The sequence below is a fragment of the Ornithodoros turicata genome, chromosome 6, assembly GCF_037126465.1.
Source record: "Ornithodoros turicata isolate Travis chromosome 6, ASM3712646v1, whole genome shotgun sequence".
NCBI lineage: Eukaryota > Metazoa > Arthropoda > Arachnida > Ixodida > Argasidae > Ornithodoros > Ornithodoros turicata.
This window is the reverse complement of record NC_088206.1, coordinates 21938289-21957708: the sequence shown is the minus strand read 5'-3', so window position 1 is coordinate 21957708 and position 19420 is coordinate 21938289. Positions and strand designations below refer to the sequence as shown.

At 44.6% G+C, this 19420-nt stretch overlaps 1 protein-coding gene across 2 annotated transcripts in view; it reads right to left on the bottom strand.

The window, feature by feature from the left end:
- Window positions 1-647: 647 nt before the first annotated feature.
- LOC135396416 (probable E3 ubiquitin-protein ligase makorin-1) overlaps window positions 648-19420 on the bottom strand; it is a 34662-nt gene continuing 15889 nt past the window's right edge. For both annotated transcript variants that reach the window (XM_064627381.1, XM_064627382.1), the window contains 5 exons: window positions 19032-19249; window positions 13881-14095; window positions 9315-9425; window positions 6253-6412; window positions 648-2049 (listed from right to left, as the gene is read on the bottom strand). In XM_064627381.1, the coding sequence (XP_064483451.1) occupies window positions 1903-2049; window positions 6253-6412; window positions 9315-9425; window positions 13881-14095; window positions 19032-19249 (851 nt within the window). In that variant the 3' untranslated portion in view covers window positions 648-1902. The remainder of the gene's footprint in view (window positions 2050-6252; window positions 6413-9314; window positions 9426-13880; window positions 14096-19031; window positions 19250-19420) is intronic.

The following is a 19420-nucleotide window of genomic DNA, read 5'->3' as shown; positions in this document are numbered from 1 at the left end:
AAACTACTCCATCGCGAAGTAGTTAGTAGTTATAGTTAAACTACTGTAGAAGTAGTTAGTGGCCATCACTGGAAACCACGCTGCGTACATCAAACAGTCTACCAGGAAGAGCGCTATACGAACTACTGATACTAATGATAATACACTTTACTTACTGTACACTACTGTACTTTATTCGGAAATCACCTTCGAATTTTGACCTTAAAAAAGCCAAGGCTTACCAAAGCCAAAGCAACCAAGGCTTACGTTTTTTGCCATTTTTAGCTAAAAATAAAAGCACTCAAATCGACCTGAAATTGAGCACAGATAATCAGCAGGAACTTGCCATTTTGCATTTTTAGCAAAAAATAAGTGTTCAAATCGACCGCAAATTGAGCACAGAAAATCAGCGGGAGCTCTGCTTTAATTTGAAGCAGGCACACAGCACAGCAGTAGCTTTTCTCCTAACTTCGGATATTAACAGATGTGATAAATAAAAGAACATAATAAACCTAAAAAAATCCTAGGAATATGCCAAAATAATCCTCCGGAACCCTAAGTATAGGTCATAAGTAGAAAACGTAATAGAACACTTAAGTGGTGGTGATTGCAAGGGACTGCACAGATACACAACTGCAAGTATTCAAAGACTGAAAACATAGTTGGTATCAATTCTTTCAAGCACATTTATTTGTTCTAACCTAATTCATCACCAGAAGAGATTATGCTGTACAATATCTGTTACACAACTTCAAAATATACATGTTTATACAAAACTGTAAAGAAGCCTGAGACAATTTCCATAACTGCTTCCCTTCCTACTGCTCTTTTAAGTTGAGGTATACCTAATGGGTCTCAAGGTCGGCTGCTGCACTCGGAACTGAAGAAAACAGAAACGGCATCCAGAGCACAAAAAGAACTTCTATGGGCAATTGATATTTAGCAGCTTGTTAAGCATGAAAAATGTGATGACTACTTTAACTGCACCTCCAGTATGTTCCAGAATTTGCTTTCACTGGGCCTCACATAAGGCATGACTGTTACACAGTATTTTGTGGCTACAGAAGACAGACGTCATAGCATTTGCTACTGCAATGTGGAGCAGCTCCCACATGAAAAAAAAAAAAAAGATGCTCCCCACTCCAAAGTTGCGCTTGTTGCTCATGCTTGGGAAACAAAAGCACAACAACTCGGGGTGTGCGAATATTGGAATCAGGAAATGCTTAGTGAATAACAATACGAATTCAATCACTGAGCTTGCACCACATGAGTACTATTCGATAGTCCTGGTTTGATATGTCCCATATCTGCTGTCCAAGGCACGGACAGCTTAAAGAATGTCATGCGCCAAGCTATCAATACCTTGTTTAGGCCCATTCAGTGTTGTATTATTGTGGCATTATTGATTCTCCCCAGTGGAGTAACTATAGAAAGTGAAGAAAGACAATGCGACTTTTGTCTATTTGGAAAGCATTGGTGGTCTACACGGTCCCGAGGTAGCTATTGTTAGCGGCATGCCAAGCTCACTAGATTAAAGAAGAGCGAAGTATTCTCGCAACGGTTCCCAATGGGGTCAAGCAAAATGCATTTGCATTGCAGTATTGTGTGAGAACATTTCTAGTGAATTTATAGCATATAATTTACTACATATTACAATATTTTCCATCTACAGCAGTGAAAGCAACAGGTAAGGGATACATAATTTTCGCACACCCCACATAAAACGAAAACACTACTAATCTTTGAGGAGGGAGGTGCAGGAAGGGTGGTGCGGTCTCAAGAGTTGTGCGCCCTGAGCAAAAAGATTGCGCTTCCCTAGAGTGCTCTCAGAAATGCACAATTGGGGGAGGCAAGAAAAAACGTGAAATCAGACTACCAACGAGAACAACAGGAAGAAATGCTGGCTAGCAACCACTATTTAAATCAATTTAGGAAAATATCTATGTCGCTCCAGTCTGAATCAGAGTCATCTTCTGTCTCTGTGATGATTTCAAGTACATCTTCCAAGCTGAATGGAGAGAGGAAGTCATGGTCATCGTGGAAGTCGAAGAAGTCCCACAAGACAAGCCTCTGAAAGGAATAAACGTCGGTCTTAAGTTGCACATCACTTCCAACCTCCCTGATTAAGGGGGGACGTGGGTTTCAACACAAACTTCTTTATTTATTGGTAGATTCTGATGGAACTTGGTATAAGTGATAAGTGAGTTTATTTTTTGTTCGGTACCTGCCAACAGCCAGAGGCCTTCTAGGCAGTGCACCAGTCAAAAAGATAGTATAGTGATAGATAGATAGTTAGTATAAGTGTTGATAATGCCTCCAAAATGAATATCCCAAGATATCACAGTGATATCTAAGGAAGTTTTTTTTTTACAATTTCTTCGATCTCCACATCTCGTGGAGGGCCTGCAGGATTTACAAAATGTTATAGAAGACTACTTGAGCTTTGGGTGTATCACCAAATGTATGCTGCATGCCGTGACATTCTAGCACTAGAATTTCTAGTTTCCAATACTTGTCATCTGGTTACAATCAATACACTGGTCGTAGAAACAGATAACTGTATCTCAATTTCAAAATGGAGTAAAATGCAAAATCAAGAATGTCATGGTGTACAAATAGCATCAATTAGCATATTAAAACAAATGGGATCAAATTATGCCAGGTAATTGCTGAGATATCAGCTCCACAAGCAGAGCAGGAAGCCCAAGAACCCCTTTTGAGAAAACAGCACCTGAAGTTCTACATTGGCATATGCCACACTAAAAAGCACCAGAGGTATTACTTTTTGGTGCCCTTCTCAAAAGTGATCTTTTTGGTCTTCCGAATGAAAAATTTAGACACACTTTGAGTGAGGAATTCTGAGGTGGGAATGTAACCTTGCCCAGTTATATTCATTCATATTCAATGTTCATTCAATCAAATACACACATATCAGCTTTTCGTTTTTTGGTTTCTTTTTTTTGGGGGGGGGGATGTTTCAGGGATTTTCCCAGCACCCCCTATACTTCCCTAAGACACCCCCAACCACACCCAACTCTCTAGTGACACCCCTCCAAATCATCTGCAAGGAAGGCCAAAAAGCCAGAAAAGCTGCAAATATGGGTCCCCCCCCCTTCCACACACACACGGAACAGCCCCCACTCATCCTGGGACGAAAATCCTGGGAATATCCCTGGATGTGTTGGGTGTATTGGGGAAGAAATTCCTTGTTTAGACTGAAAAACATTTGGAACTCCTTTCATGTAGGTTTGTTGCTACCCTGGAAAGTCATATGCCAGGAGGGCAATGGAACCCTGTAGAAGGGAGCTGGTGCACAGACAGTAGTGTCGGTGTGCGCCTTCGCTTGCCGCTGTCAAAGTGGCGAGTGGTTAGAATGTCTGTCTAGAGCGATAGTCGGCCCATAATAGTTTGAGAAATTCAAAAACGCCACACGTGAACACTGGATACGTACTCCGAAAGCACGCCCGCGAGCAAACGACGGTGGACAAAGAGCAGACGACCCGATGGAAAAGGCGCCGGTTGCTAGGGGCAACAGCGGAGCAGGCCAATTACGAAGCGCGCAGGAGTCACGTGGCGCGGCAAACCAGTGGTCTATCTCCGCAGGGCCTCCCATTTCTTGCTCTTGGTGGGGTTGCATCTCATTAGACGAGATCACGGATGCGCAAACTTTGAAGACGATGAAATGCGATCTTCTAAGATACCAAGATGGCGGCGCTCGGTGGTGCCGTTCCGGAGATACAGTCAAAGTCCTTTACAACGAACGCCTTTTTAACGAAAAGGCCTTTTTTACGGTCCGGTCAGCGCTCCATAGGGCGTAATGTATGATTAGAGCCTTTATAACGAAATCCTTTACAACGAAACTACCGAAATAACGAAGTAATTCTGCGGTCCGATTGCCGAAGCGCACGACCCATACAACGAAGTTCCCAAAGAAAATGCTCCTGACGCGTGGTAATGGGCCGCGCAGCGTCGTTTACCCCCTCCTCCACCTGAGTCACGCGCCCCCAGTTTCCGATTTCCGCGGGTTTTGTCGCATTATCGGAGAACACGGAGGTCATGTCCCCCCCCCCCCCCCAAGACCCCGTGCCCACTGACTCACATGGGGCCGAACAAACAAAAGAAAGGGACTGCTGTCTTTTTTTGGTATTGTGACTGACAGTGTACTGACCGCAAGTGTGGTGCTTTGAACACACTTGTTCAAAAAAAGGTAAGTTTTTTCTAGTCTGAAGAAATAAATGAGTAAATAAGCTTGCATATGTCATGAGCCGTATGAGTTCATAACCGGGCTCTACGATGCTGTGCATTCAGAAACAAGAACCGCATTGCGCGCGACGGTGGCGACACAGGTCATCGGCTACACGAAGCGTGCCATGAACAAACCTCTGCGCGGTTCGTGTTCGAGTCGAAACTGATGCGAAACTTGAAGAGGCCTACGACTCTGTGGTCGGACTTGACTTTGGTTGTTTTCACACGATGCGCCATAGGTTTCTTCCTGAGCCTGCGCTAATACGACACCGGTCATCGGCTCCGCGAAGCGTAACCTCCGCGACGTTCGTATTCAAACTCGTTCCCAGAAATATGTTGTCAGAGTGGAAACTGATGCCAAAATAGGGACTACGACTCTGCGTTCCGACTTTGGTTTCCACACGTGCGTGATAGGTTTCTCCCTGAGCCTACCCCCGTACTATTGCAACGCGACTATTACCGTCAGTTTGAACTGCAATATCGCTCCACGGTCTTTTTTAACGAAATCACCTTTACAACGAACATTTTCCGCGGCCCCTTGGACTTCGTTGTAAAGGACTTTGACTGTACAGGCGTTTGAAAAATGAGAATTTTGCATGACTTTGGAGGAACATTTTGGCTACATTTGCTCATATAACTAATTTTTTGGGACACTTCGCGAAAGTTTTCAGCAATGAAACTTCGGGATTAGAAAGAAAATGAACTATACAAGCGAAAAGTGTGACTTTAAAAAAAACTACACTTTTTGTCATTTTCTGCGAATTGAAACCCGCATCCCCTCTTAAATAAATAACACTTTATCCAAGCAAGAGGAAGAGAGACTTCAAAGGCTCTTAACGTCTGTCCTGCTGCTAACGAATATGACCAACACAAATTTCCGTAAGTTAGTTTCATTGAGGTACACGGTGATAGGCACGATTATGACGGCAGTAATCTCCATTGTTGACAGGAGAAACCAATAATTCCACCCGCTTTTACCAACCAACCAGGCTACCAACACAATACAGTCATTGTCCACACACATTTATCCCACTGGACACAGGGGACAACATTTATCTACTTTCATTGCACACTCATGTGGGTTCAGCTGACACATAGGTGCACTGTGTCACTACAATTAGGCTCCTTCAGCTTTCAGACGATGCACAGCTCAGAAAACAAAGCATACTCGAGCCTAAATGCATACGAAATATCGCGCTTGTCTAATAATAAGAAATATTCTGAAAGCAGAAATATACCGGCTCTCTGGGACGGCGTCCATGGTTTTATTAAAAAAATCACTCAAAACTTTTTTTTAGTTGGGGGCAAATCGATCAGTGACCCATTGAGTCTTTCGCATGTTGAATGTTGTTCGCATGTTGAATGTTGTTGAACACAATCATAGCTGCTTCTGACACAGTGATGCATTGAAGTACTGAACAAAGTATTTGAAATATTGCCAACTTTGTACGACAGTTGTTTCAATACCAACCTTTCACTGCTCTCCCAGAGCGCCTACATTAGCACAAAATTTGTATTGTCTCATTTGTATGCACCACGCATTTTAGTGCAGTTCTGGTCGCGCAAGTTTGTTTTAGTTTACCTGACCTGCCAGATTCTATACAAGTTATTTGACCATACAGCTTTCCTATTCTAGCGTTTTTGGGTTCTATGCTCTTCTAAAATTACTCGATAAAAATCGCGTTTTATGTCAGGAGCCATAAAATAGCGTAAAATCTTGCTATACCAGTTCACGCAAGGTGGGAAATAAAAAAATGAGCTTGTATCACATTTCAGGTGAACACGAGACGCAAAGCTGAATGAGTAGTGCTTAGTGTTCTCCAGTGACTGCATTTGTGCCTTTTCTCGGGTTTTACCTTACAACTCAAGGCTCTACGCATAAGCACTGTAGCATACAGTGTCAGATTGTCGTGCTACTGTATTTACTCATCTTATGCTCGAAGTGCACAATGCTGCTGCAATATATAGGTACAGTCAGTAAACCCCAGTTTGACCTGAGTCAAAACACGCTCAACTAGTGGGGCTTACCTCCATTATCTCCAGCTCGCCTTCCTGATTCTGGCGACGACGCGGCCGAGGTGGCGGGAGGATAGCCTTGCTTCCATCTGGATAGGCGTGCCTATAAAAGCAGGCCCCCGCAAAGGGACATTCCCCTCGGCCCTCTTTGAAGTAACGACAAGGCTTTGCACTGTGAAAGAGAACGACCTGAGATAAGTACGTGACAGGTACACAAACACAAAATTTTACATTCCTCTAGTATTGACGTAGAAAGGTAATACAGTTGAACATCTCAATAACGAACGTCGATTTAACGAAATCCTCTGTTTAACGAAAAATTTCCGTTGCAGGAACGCATCCCTATAGACGCCAATGTATTTTTGCATTCGATTTAACGAAATACATTCGTTTGGTCACCTCTATTTAACGAAATCTCTGGGCTCTTCTGCGCGTGTCTTTCCCCTTCACCACGAAGAAAAGGAGGAGAAACCTTCCCTCTCTGTTGTCCTTACGCAAGTTTTCGTTGGTTACTTCGGTTGTCACGTGCTGTAGGCACGAGCGTACCGACATGTGCGTCTCCGCCGCCGGTAATCGTTGCGCCGACGCTGTTTCGAAACCGGCGCGAGGGTCTCTTCGCACCTGTTTTCGGACAAGAAAACACGCATTGCTGACATCTCGCGAAGTCTAATTTGCTTGTGTTGATGAAGACGACAGTACGTTGCGGTTTTGTGCCTTTTCATTACTTGTTTTTGTTCGCGCCGCTGATGCTGACGGTGGTAAAATGGGCATGATGCCGCTGCCGTTCAAGGTTCCATCGGCGCAGACGTCTACGTGACATGTACCCGTTTCTCGTTCTTTTCGGCGGTGTACAGTTGTTCTTTCCGGACGTCATGAGTGCAAGTGAACCAACCAAGAAACTTCGATACGCGATCGCATAGGAGAAAGCAGTCGAGGTCATCCGGAGTTACGAAGGTTATGAATGCTCAGAACGATATTGTGCACAAATTACGCGTTACCTAGTGTTATGTAATGAATAAAGCTCGATATTTTGTGCCCTTCTTACCTTAGTACCTGTTTTATGACAAATGACGTTTTGCGGTACGCGCGGCGCTGGTAGTGCGGCGGCCATCTTTGTTTAACTTGGCGTGTTCCATTTAACGAATATCTCCATTTAACGAAACAAAGAGCCAGCATTTACAAATTCGTTATATAGAGGTTCAACTGTATATTAACAGTTATACAAAGACTTCACATAGTCGCAACAGGTCAGTGCCCGCTTGCACAAACTTTGAGGCTATTCCTGGCAAAGCTACAGAGTGCAGCACTGAGGAGTAGCCTCAATGTTCGTGCAAGTGTGCCAGGTGACCACGTGCCAGGTGGCACATGCCTGCCCTAACTGTAAAATTGTATTTACTCGCATAATTGACATGCACGGGTAATTATGCACCCCAACTTGGACACAGAGATGTCAGCACTTTATTTTATGCGCCATGACTCTAGCAGCACTATTAGACAGTGCTGCACACGACAGCGCATAGACACGTTCTTGAGGAAAAGGAAGGCCATGCTAGCCAATGAATGAAGTAAAACCACAAAATATGAGAAGGAGGAGAAATTAGCAGTGTATGGTAGTATCCTGACACACAAATATGGCTAGTATTTTACCAGCATACCGAATTTGTGATGATTCAGTCTATGATGGAAGCAGTTGAATTATCTTTAGAGTGTTGAGCTCAGTGATGGAAGTGCCTCAAAGTGTTCTGGCGCAGGAAAAATCAAGTTTTGACGCAGCTTCGAGATCCACGGTCGGTGCGTATGGTTACCAATTATGATGTAGAATGAGCACTTTCCACGTTGATTTCAGTTTAATTGCGTCTTGTGCAATTTGCCACTCAATTTAGAGGCGGGAGATTGGGGAGCAACGAGCCTAACCTGCTTCCTAGGAGTCAGTGCATAGCAGGCGTGAACTGCGTGTTCACATGCGCAATGTGTTTCGTTGTCTAAGAGCCTAGCGATCCTCAAAGGCAGCAAGCTACTGACCGTCAACAATAGGTCCAAATGATATCTTTAGAGACACGCCAAGCTACACGTAGAAATCGAAAAGCAGTCTTTGCTTGGAGATCACCTTGTGCCTCTCAGCTTAGGTAGCGATGAACATCGAAACAAAATGAAAGCTAGTTAGTGCTTACTTGACGTTGGCAACATGTCCCTGAGGTTGGGGGAAAACACAAAGATAACACAAAAAAAGGTACAGCGCAATCATTGAGCGTCCACGTGACAGTGCACATGTGCGTCTAGACACAGCTTGGCTGGGGCTAGATTAGGCCTAGCTGGCATCGGCTCCGGCCGATTAGCAGGTTAGTAATACCCCTGGCACAAGGGATGATTTGGTGTCACTTTCGTGTAGTGCACTCCAACAAGCGAATGTCACTTTCACTACGTGCTTCCGACACGGTAAGTGTGACTTACGTAGCGATGGCAGTTAGTATAGATAAGAATAAACGGCGGCAAAATTTTTAGGCGTGCGCCACAATACCTTCCTCAGAATGTTTTTCTTTGATTTAGAAACACTTCCTGTTAATCTTCTTCCAACATTAAAACAAATTGCCCTCAAACGTGTGCCACAACAAAAATGGCCGCCGTCGGTTTGCCGAGGTGCGAAGTTTTCGTGGGCTGTTAACGAGAGTAATGACATGTTTTTCGGCACCATCTCACGCTGTACTTTAACAAAATAAACGCGCCGTTGAAAATACTAGTTTAAAAATATTGTGGTGTCGGGACCCCTCGCCTTTTCTCAATATGTAAACCGCGCGCGACCTCCGTGGACCACGAAGTAGACGCCTGCTCCACGCTTTGAGGTAACTTTGGCGGAAATGCAGCAAAAACACCCTCTACGGAGCAGTTTGGCGCTGCACTTCCATCACTCGTTGGGTTCCCAACTCTCTCCTCACATAATTAGTGCACCCAGTCTCTGGTGATACGTTTTCGGGTTTAAAAATGTAATTATGTGAGCGAGTACAGTAATCGGAGTGGCATACTTGCACATCTCGTCAATAGGCACATATAAGTTGGAAATACTGCGCAAGGCTTACCTGAGCGCCTTCTTATAGTCTGCTATAAGCTTGTCCTTCTCTTCTCCCATGTCCACCCAGAAACTACTTGGTGTAACAAAGTCTGAAGGAACACGGCACTCTGGGCATGCCCTAAAATGAAGCAACAGAATCTTGAGTATGTGTGTCCAACCACAAATAAGTCACACAGCATTTGTTCGTCACAGTGCAATCATGTTAATGTGAACTCGAAGGGGATCCAAGATTTGTTCCAAAAAGTGGGGTTCAAACGAAACTGAGTCCCTCTCAATGAGGGCTTGATGTGCTGGCAGCGCATACTACAGTGGAGACCACTTATACGTATGTCGCAGGACCGCCGAAAATCCGCACTATAGGGTTGTTGGGTTGGGCCAGAGGGCGCTCCTGATTACGGCAGTCAGCGCCACTTGTGGCGATAGTGCTAAGTTTCCAAAGTAGCGTGCTCCCTCATCATGCGCATGGTATGTGCTGTGTCGGAATGACCAAGCTGTGTTGCGCTTTTTATAAGGCAAAAGAGACCGAGGATTGTTTCACCATCAAGTCGGAAGAAGGGAAACCATCAACAGCGGCGCGTTTTTGGCGCAAGGCAGAATATTATCGGACAGGCTCGAAATATGAGTAAAATGCCGTTGCTCCCCAGGTGCCGTAGATCTACTAGCTCGGTGCGAAACCTGACTGAAGAATAAAGCATGAATGCATACAGTTGGATATCTCTGGTTTCAAATGTTTTACTCGGGTTTACGAAGAAGGTGTGAGAGCCGGTGGAGTAATGATTTATAAAATGAATGGAGCGACCACTATGCATACTTGTCAGTAGCCAGTAGTCAGATCTCTTTATGAGAGTTACATTTCCTCTTTTCCCTCTTTGGCCCTCACTACGAACCTTCCCGAACCACACTCTCCGAGTCTCTTCGTCAGCTGGACTCTCGCCCTCTCTCCCTATCGAAATTGCTTGGTCCCTGGCCCAATCCAGGCCAGCAACGCTCTGCGCTCAAAGCTCTTCTGACATTTCTGCACACCATCGGACTTCGATCGTTATTGTGAAGGGGCTCGTTATTTATCCCCCCATTCCATCCAGCAATGGGGTAGAGTATCGCCTGTGGCGATGAAACTCCCCACTCTCCAAGGTCGAAAATAAAGTTGTTGTTTTCCCTCTTTGCTTACTCCAAACCACGTTTGCTGCTGAGATTATTGACTTTGAGACATTGACTTTGAGTCCCGGTGGATCCTGCACAGGTATGATTATTTTGGGATTCACATGCACTCGCGACATCTCATACTTCTCCTATGCTTGTCACGCACTCGCTGTCTAGAAATTTGTTCCTCCTATATCTGTAGAATATGTAACTAAGAATTTTATAAAATGAATGAATGTGTAATCCACATTACTCATGATCTTCACATAGTACTACGCAGCCCCAGACATAAGTCTACGTCTACGACAGAATGGCGCAGACGCAGGCTAGCTGATGGACGAAATTAATTATAAAAAAAAAAAAAAACTGAGCGTGCAGCACAAAGCAGATGCAAAGACCGGACAGCTCAAGTTTATAAGCTTGCAGAGTCACACAGCTATCAGCTTGAGTTTGAATGCGAAAGAAGAAGAGAAAAGCCCGGTGTTCTTTGTTGAATACATTTTATAACAGTAATGTGGTCCAGGCTTTTATTTTTCCCGTTCCCCGGGCTGTACGTTCTCAGATATTGCACGGAAGCAGGTGGAAGGTCGTGCACAGCGCATGTAATCACATTCGTCGCCCGACAAGTCTGCTTTGAAACTTTGCCTCCCCGTGCCACCGGGGGAGAAACGCGGCGCTAGTGTCGCGCTGGCAAACTCCAGGTTAACGTCCCTATAAGTGGTACCACACTATAACCAAATAGTATCACATTTTTAGGCCAATACGTGCCCGAGATTGAGCACCCACCTTTCTGTCGCACCATGTTGTGCACCGGACTGAACAGCGCGGAGATTCCTTGCAGAGAAAACAATTTATTCAATGTTCTCACGGAGCCTGGAAAAACGCTGTGATTTTTGTCTGGCATAGTTTCCTGACCGTGTCTGCACGTGCGACCCCAACAACGGCGCGACAACTGAATGCCTCGTCGCTCAGTCCATTCGGGATACAGAAGTCCCTTAGTTTGTGCACACACACTATTGCCTCTTTGCAGGACATCTCTGCTTCCGCAAAGTCCCGATCATTATCAGAGTTGTTTTCTGGGACGCACGCCTCACAGTCCCGGATGGCTTACACTATCGCTTCATCGGTGGCTGTTCGCTCGCAGATGCAGACATCGGTGCCCGTCAAAAGTGACCACTGAAGAAACAAAGTAGTTATCTACAAGATCTTTGGATAAGTTTTGCGCGTTGATCGTGTCTCAGAAGTCGGAAGCTTTCCCGGGCATCCAACCTCCTCGCCCCCCTCGTCACGAGGAGATAACAGAAGCGTTCTCCGCGATGGGTGATTCACGCTTTGGAATTCGCTGACAAATGCGCTCTGTCCTTCGGTGACCGCACTATAACCGGTATCCCGTGTCGGGATGGACTATTATAAGCGGTATTCCTATACATTATGTTCTATGGGAAGAATATTGGGGCTCGGGAAAAGCCGCATTGTAAGCAGTCCCGCACTGTAAGCGGTTACGTTATAAGTGATCTCCACTGTAGCTGCATTGGAGCTACAGTGTGTCATGTCACGTGCCGGGTCTTGCCCCACGTTCGTGGCAATATCGGAAATATAAGAGGCCTCATTCAGATTCCAAAATATTTATGCACAGGCAAGCGTCGAAACACCTCCGGGCAGACAGCAATTAGACTTGGCAATTAGGTGTTTCCAGGTTTCACGTTTTTAAAAAATTGGGAGGTAAATATCGGATTTTACTTCAAAAGTCATAAATCTGAAAAAATTGGACTATGTGGGTGTATGTCGGGTGGAAAAGCAAATTTTCGAGGTGGGAAATGACTAATTTAAACAGCACAACTCGCATTTAAAAGGACCAGAAAATGCCGAGCGGCTGTGCTGTATGTGCGTACTTTGCAGACATCATTGGTTTATAAATATGGTCTTGTAAGCAACAAGTGAACGTGTCCTTGACAAGCCAGCAGCACACCAGCCACATGTTGCAGCCATCAGGATTACACGCCATGGAGGCACTCGGTGTTGGATACCTCTTTAGCTCTGATAAGGAGGGTTGGCCTTTGCTATGTTTTTGCACTCAATCAGAAACTCAAGAACATCACTTACCAACAAAAGATAATAAAATTTGAAAAGTTGGAAGCGTCAGGTGTTACTGGTCTTATATCGATATCACTGAAGATATCACATACAGTCAAACTGCTTTATACAATGAACGGCTTTTTAACGAAAATACCGCTACAACAAAGTTTTTGCGCGGTCCTGTCAGTCGCCCATTGAGCCAATGCGTTTTTTTTTTACATTTACAGCAAATTCCTTTTCAACATTAGATACTGGAATAGAGAAGAGATTTTTTCATCCCCTCAGACATGTTATGAACCCTTTGAAAGAGCTGCACAGCGGGACCACGAAGGCAGTCTTGCAGTGCTCTATCATGCACCCCACTCATTGCCCTCTCTTCTCAGTTCTATGTTTACATTCCTGTACTTTTTTTTAGAAACTGCACATATTTCCATCTTTTCGTGAACATAATTCTGAAAGTTAGGAGTACATTTACTGGAACATGCAGAGCCCAGAGTACAGTGTTGACCGTGAGGTCACAGAAGCTGTAGACTGTGGTGGCCCGTGGACAACGATGACAACGACGTGCCTCTGCTGGCGCGCGCCACTGCTCCTGCCAGCCAGTTCTACAGGCACCGTACTAGCTTGAGGCCACGCACATCTGCCCGCTAGGACATTCCATCATCGCCGGTCAGGCCTCATGTAGGGGAACACCACAATATTCGTATTCGACCTTTCTACATTATTCGCACAGTCCTATTTTTGACACACGTGATCCTCTAATAATTGTGGCATCATGTGACCGTAAATGTACATTAAGGCCTTTCAAGCTATGGCACATCTCCAATGCAGCTAGCATGCGGTGCTTGTGCATCTAGCTCTTATTCAATCCCCAATACTTCCCAATTATGATCATCAATAAAGTTGTTGTTAGCTCATATTCAGAGTGAAGCCTGGTCCACAGTATCGCGTTCTAACGTGTCCTTTTGTCTGCATGTGACGGACGCATGGGTTTCCAATTCATGTCCGCACCTTTGGGACGATGCTTTGCGAGAAATGGCCTCAGATATCCAGTTACAGCAGATTACATAAATACCAGAAGTAATAGAAGATGAGGACATAACCACGGCCATAACATTCCTTGCTGTCCAACAATTGAACTCGTCCTTCCGAAGGGGCTTGCATCGGTTTGCACACAACGATGATGGACGCATTGAAATACAATAGTGCGGACCAGGATTGACTCTCTTTAGTTCAAATCCTTTTCATTAGATTGTATTCTATATGTTTGAACAACTTCATTTGATGGTCGCATTGTTATAAGCATGCTCGACTGTCAATATGTAGAAAGCATGCTGCACTTTTGCTTCTTTGTTACCTGACTGTCTTGGTCTCGAATTGCCGAGTACCCCTCCACTTGCGTATGCAGCTGAGGCAGAAAACGTGGCTGCACTTCTCCAAAATGCCAAAACGCCGTTCCGGGGGTGGTTCTTTCTCCATCACTACATCCATACAAATGCCACAACTCTTTGTGGCACTACGCTGCACCGCAAATGACAACTCCATGTCCCGCTCATGCTTCTCCAGACATTCCTGCAAGAGGGAAAAGTTTGTCACACCACTATGGTAGCAAAACAACATAATCTATTCCTTGTTTTTACTCAAACCTTCTTGTGAGGTATTTTGACATTTACAGAGGTGGAAGTGGGGCCCGAACTTTTGGAGCTGCAATTGGATGGTGTTTTGGAGCATGTCTGAAGCCAATTGTAAGGAAGGGAATTTGGGAACATGGTTTCCACTTGTGATGTGCTTTTCTGCGTCCTTTTCTCTAAGGATTTCTTTTATACTTGGGTGACACCACCATGAAACGAGGTCGCCGTGTAAGTCGTTCTGCTCAAGAATGTCATAGCTGAACTTGTGTTTCGTTCTGAAAAGTACTACCACCGTTGCAGCACGGTGGTCTTTAATGCCTGCAAGAGCATTATGTGATGTATCACATAATGCTCCTATCACTTAATATTGTTTATTGTACCACGTTATGTCGACAAGACGGCCAAGAGAAAGTGTTACACAGCCACAACCACATAACAGCTACACAGCAACAAGTAAGCTAAATTTGTTTAGCTTGGCTAACATTGGATTGTACTGGACCAGGGTTGCCAGCGAAAGACTACAACTTGCGATAACGGCGGTGCGTTTCCTAAAATCCGGACTATCTCAAGGCGGAAGACATTATGACACAGTTTTGTCTCCCTGGGGTAAGTTGGCGTAACAAATGCAACGCAGCTCCGCACTTCCACACCTGCAGTTACTTTCTTGCAGAACTATCCTCACATCACGTGTCAAGGGATCAACAAAGCAAACGTTCGGCTCCCTTCCAGATGGGTGAAGCTCTACAGTTGAAACTAGGGGTGTGCAAATATTCAAAATTTCGAATACGAGCTGAAAAGGTACGATTTTCGATTTGTATTCACAAATTTTGTATCCGAAAAGGTTCAAAGGTTCACAGGGCAAAAGGAGGGCGCAGGATCCTCCTTTCACCCGTGAACCTTTAACCCAGATTTCCCTAATACCCCTGACTAGCTAAAACTCTTTTGCGGTGGGAGTCCATTAAAATTTTGAAGGACACCCTGCCAAAAAAAGGTCCTGCCGGTGACCATAGGTCGGCGCGATCATGATCGCGGCAGCCCTGCCAGTGCTTCATGATCGCACTCATGATCGCGATCATCAGGCTTTGGTAAGGCATTGCGATCATGATTGCGCCAACCTATGCCGGTGACACACGACAGCGTCGACCTTCCGTTTGCTCAGTAGCGCCATCTGAAATGTAGCTGGAGAGTACTGTACTGACGGACCTTCGTGAGGTCTTTATAAACTGGAACTATTAAATTAGCTGCAAAATGGCTTTCTAACCTCATCGGTGAAATGCCGTATTTACTCGTGTATTGAATGCACCCCAAGTTGTGCACCAAAATCTCAGTACCTTTTCGTTTTCCGCACATCCACTTTAGTAGCACAGCCGGATCGTCTCGTGCATGCACGGGCACAGTGCAACGAGGAGGAGTGACAAACGCTCAAAAGTTATGAACAAAAGTTATGAACGCTCAGAGCGATATTGTGCACAAATTGCGTAATACCTAGCGTTATGTGGTGAATAAAGCTTGATATTTTGTGCCCTTCTTAGCTTGACACCTGTTTTATGACAAAATGGTGTTTTGCGGTACGCGTGGCGCTGGTAGTGGCGGCGGCCATCTTTGTTTCACTTGGCGTGTTCCATTTATCGAATATCTCTATTTAACGAAACAAAGAGCCAGCAATTACAAATTTGTTATATAGAGGTTCACATTGATCTTGATATTATGTGCATTTAGGATATAATTTATTGAGCGTAGCGCATGTGTGCATTTAATAAGTTTCGCTCTCGGAATGTTTGAAACACAAGACGGTTTTCCTGCAATGACAGTATTTTGTCCGAGATATCCGCGAATCCCAACCTCAAACTCTTCTGTCTGCTTCCTGTCGACAGATTGATCAGTTTTCCCTGTGATCAAGTGGCGCAACTGCCATCATAAACGACCACTGGTCGCGCCATCAATAAGCGGCAACCAGGAGGTGAAAAGATGAAACAAATGTCAATGTTTGCTCTCGGCAGGGCCAACACAGTGCTGCTGACATACCGCACGGCGGCTTCTCTCGTAAAAAATCGTGTAGCTTTTCGCTGAACATGTCACACACTGTCTTTAGCGCCACCAAGCAAGTGTGCAACGAACATTAATAAGCATGTTGGCGTACACAGACTCCAGAAGAATACTACTAATTCATTTTCTGTGGCTCATATACCCATAATGTAACGTATGGAATGTGAGGAAATAACTAGACCGTGTTTGGCAATCTGTGTAAGCTTAGGTAATTCTATCTCGCCGGAACACCTTAAACCAAAGTTGGCTGTATGTTTGAAGAACGATGAATGACTGTAGCGATATCTCATTGTATTTCGGGTATATTTTCGTATTCCTGTTCTAAAAGAAACGACGCTTTGCATATCTGCTCTGAACAGTACAGCTGCAAAACACAATTTTAATGTGCTATCAATACGGTCATACTATTTTGCATCTGCTTGTATGACAAAGACTAACTTCGTAGCCAATATTATGCAGTATGTTATACATACCTGTTTGTATTTCGCAAGTGTGAGCTACGAAGTTAGAAAACGCACAGAATAAAACAAGACACAGAAAACACATGCGGTTAGCTTATGAAAGTTAGTGAAATTGAGGAAGATTGTCATATCAGTCTGCCTGATTAAGAAGTAACCAAAAGGAACAGTAGTTCTGCTTCATCGTTATCTCATTTTTCTCTGTGTTCCACATCTTCCATATATTGTGAAAAGTAGCGTAGAAATAGTCCGCCATTACCCGTATTTGCAGCGGAAATACTTTTTCCGTTACTAATTTAAAATGTAGCGCGATCGCTATTCCACTACAGAAAAAAGTAGCAAATACGGTATCTGACTATATCTGCTTTTTTGCAGTTTCGCTTCTGTATATTTCTTTTTCACGCAGCCCAACCATGACAGCTTCCATAGTGCATCCAATCGAGTGGAAACCGGAATTAAGTCACTTCATCATCGTCCACGAAATCTACCCTGCAGTCACCTGTACGACTTCTTCCTCGTCGCACAGAGGGCGCCCTCCTCTTGTTTTCGATGCGCTTCTTCTGTTTACATGCACTCTTTCTATGTGAACTTACTTTCTATGTCACTCGATCCACGTCTGTCTGGTGGATTGAATTTGATGCGCTATCCGGCTGGTGAACTGACCATTTACATGAGCACATTCAATGCGACAAGTCAAGTCGATGGGCTTCTGTCGCATTCGTGTAAACGCAGCTCGTTACTCCTCCCCTAATGTCTTAGTACGTATATGTGTTCCAGGCACCTCAAGTGCACACTCATGCACAAAAGCTTGTTGTTAATAAGTTTGATGCTCCTATCCAGTTTATTGTACATGGGCTGCAATCACAACTTAAAAAGAGCAACAAAACAACAACAGTGCTGCAAAATAATTTCAAACTGTGTTTATAGTTGTTGCAAATGTTAACCTTAGACGAAAGGAAAGAAGTGCTAAGCATGTACATCATGGAAACGACTGCGCAAGATAAGCACAGCTAGAGGATCATAGCGTTACAGGGCTGTGTATTGCCACCAGGAATGGCGCCCATGAGTGACAGTTACACACTGGACAGCAAATATGGAAGACATTGCCAGTGCAAGAAGAGAACACTTAGTACCTTTTGATTTTGCTTTGTGAGAACCTGTGAGGTGAGATGTGCTAATCAATAAACCATCCCGCATTCCCAATATGTTATTTCGATTTACCGTATCTTCTCGAACCTAAGACGGCCTTTTTTTTTCCAAAAAAATCCCATGTTCCAAAGTCGGGGGTCATCTTAGATTCGAATATCCGTGCCACAACGAGGCCAGGGGAGAGGGGGGGCAACGGGATTGGACCAATACCACATGTTGTGGTTGTCGGCGCCGGTCAGCACGAAACAATGAAGCAATGCAAATACAGCAATACGGGCACAATTGGGACGTTGTTCATTCACTGTCATGGCGTCGTCAGTCTGCCACGTTTGCATGCAGAGTTATCGCTTTCACCACTGAATGCAGCAACAATTTAGAGGCAGCAAGGTGATTTGAAGTATCAGAAGCAAGTGTTAGAAGATGGCTGAAGCAACAGGGAGAGATTAAGCATTGCGCCAGCGCAGTGGATTTTTGGGTGCTCGGTGCAATGTTGCTGATGACATTTGTCATGCGCGCTTTTAAAAAGGTTTGCATAACGCTTTGGATGGAACGGAGGATAATGAGCGTCGAAGAAAGTGGTGATGAATAAATGGTATTGTGCATCGTTTCTAACTGTTATACTGCCTCCCATGGCGTTCCCAGGATTTTTTCCAAAGGGAGGCAAATGATTCCAGGGCTTCCAAGTGCGTCCGACCTCTTTTTCTGGAGGGAGACGTTGCGGGTGTTCAGACGTCCCCATTATGACAGCCGAGAATGACCATTACGACCTATACCGAAATAGCGCACTATTTTCACGAGCGACCCTCGAGCCCCCTCTATGCCCATACTGCCTCCCGATCATTATTTGCCTTTTTTTTTTTTTCAAATTCGTGTACCCTGACTTCGCGGGTCGTCCTAGATTCAGGGTCGTCATACATTTAAAAAAATACGGTAGTTCCATTCCATCTATTGTTTCACCACACTTGCAATACGAATGCAAGTGCTAGGAATCCAAAATGTGAAATGTGTGAAGCATTTTCGAAGTGGAAGTTGCTTTTACAGTTTTCAGTTTACTTCATGAGGGCGTACATTCACCGTTTTAATACTAAACGTTATTTGGCTATACATACACAGATGTGCACTGTGTTAATCCAATACATTAATGCCCATTCTTTGTTAGCATTTTTCAAGTGTGTGTCCAGGCATTTCTCTAAGCAACAGACTCAGAATACATCACATCATTACCTCTCTGTGCTTCTTCCGTTGTGCTTCACTAGTTGGGTGGAGGCAGGGCTTCTGACACAGGTCACACATCTCACCGTGGAGGTAGGTACACTTGTCCCCAAATGGACAACCACTCGCCGACTCGTACGGGCACAGCGGAGGAAACTCTGTCGGCTCAGCTACTTCCTGCTGAGGTCGCACCATGGAAGCATATGACTTAGCAGAGGAACCAGCTGGAACTGTTACAAGCATTAAACATAAATCCACTTTTTCACCTTGCTGGCATTTCCATCTGTCATACATTTCAGTTTCAGAGCCTCATAGGGCCTGACTTTTTCGTGTTTTATTTTTGGCCAAATTCGGGGGGTAAATATCGGGTGATATTTTTCATTTGAAAATTCGGGTGTATT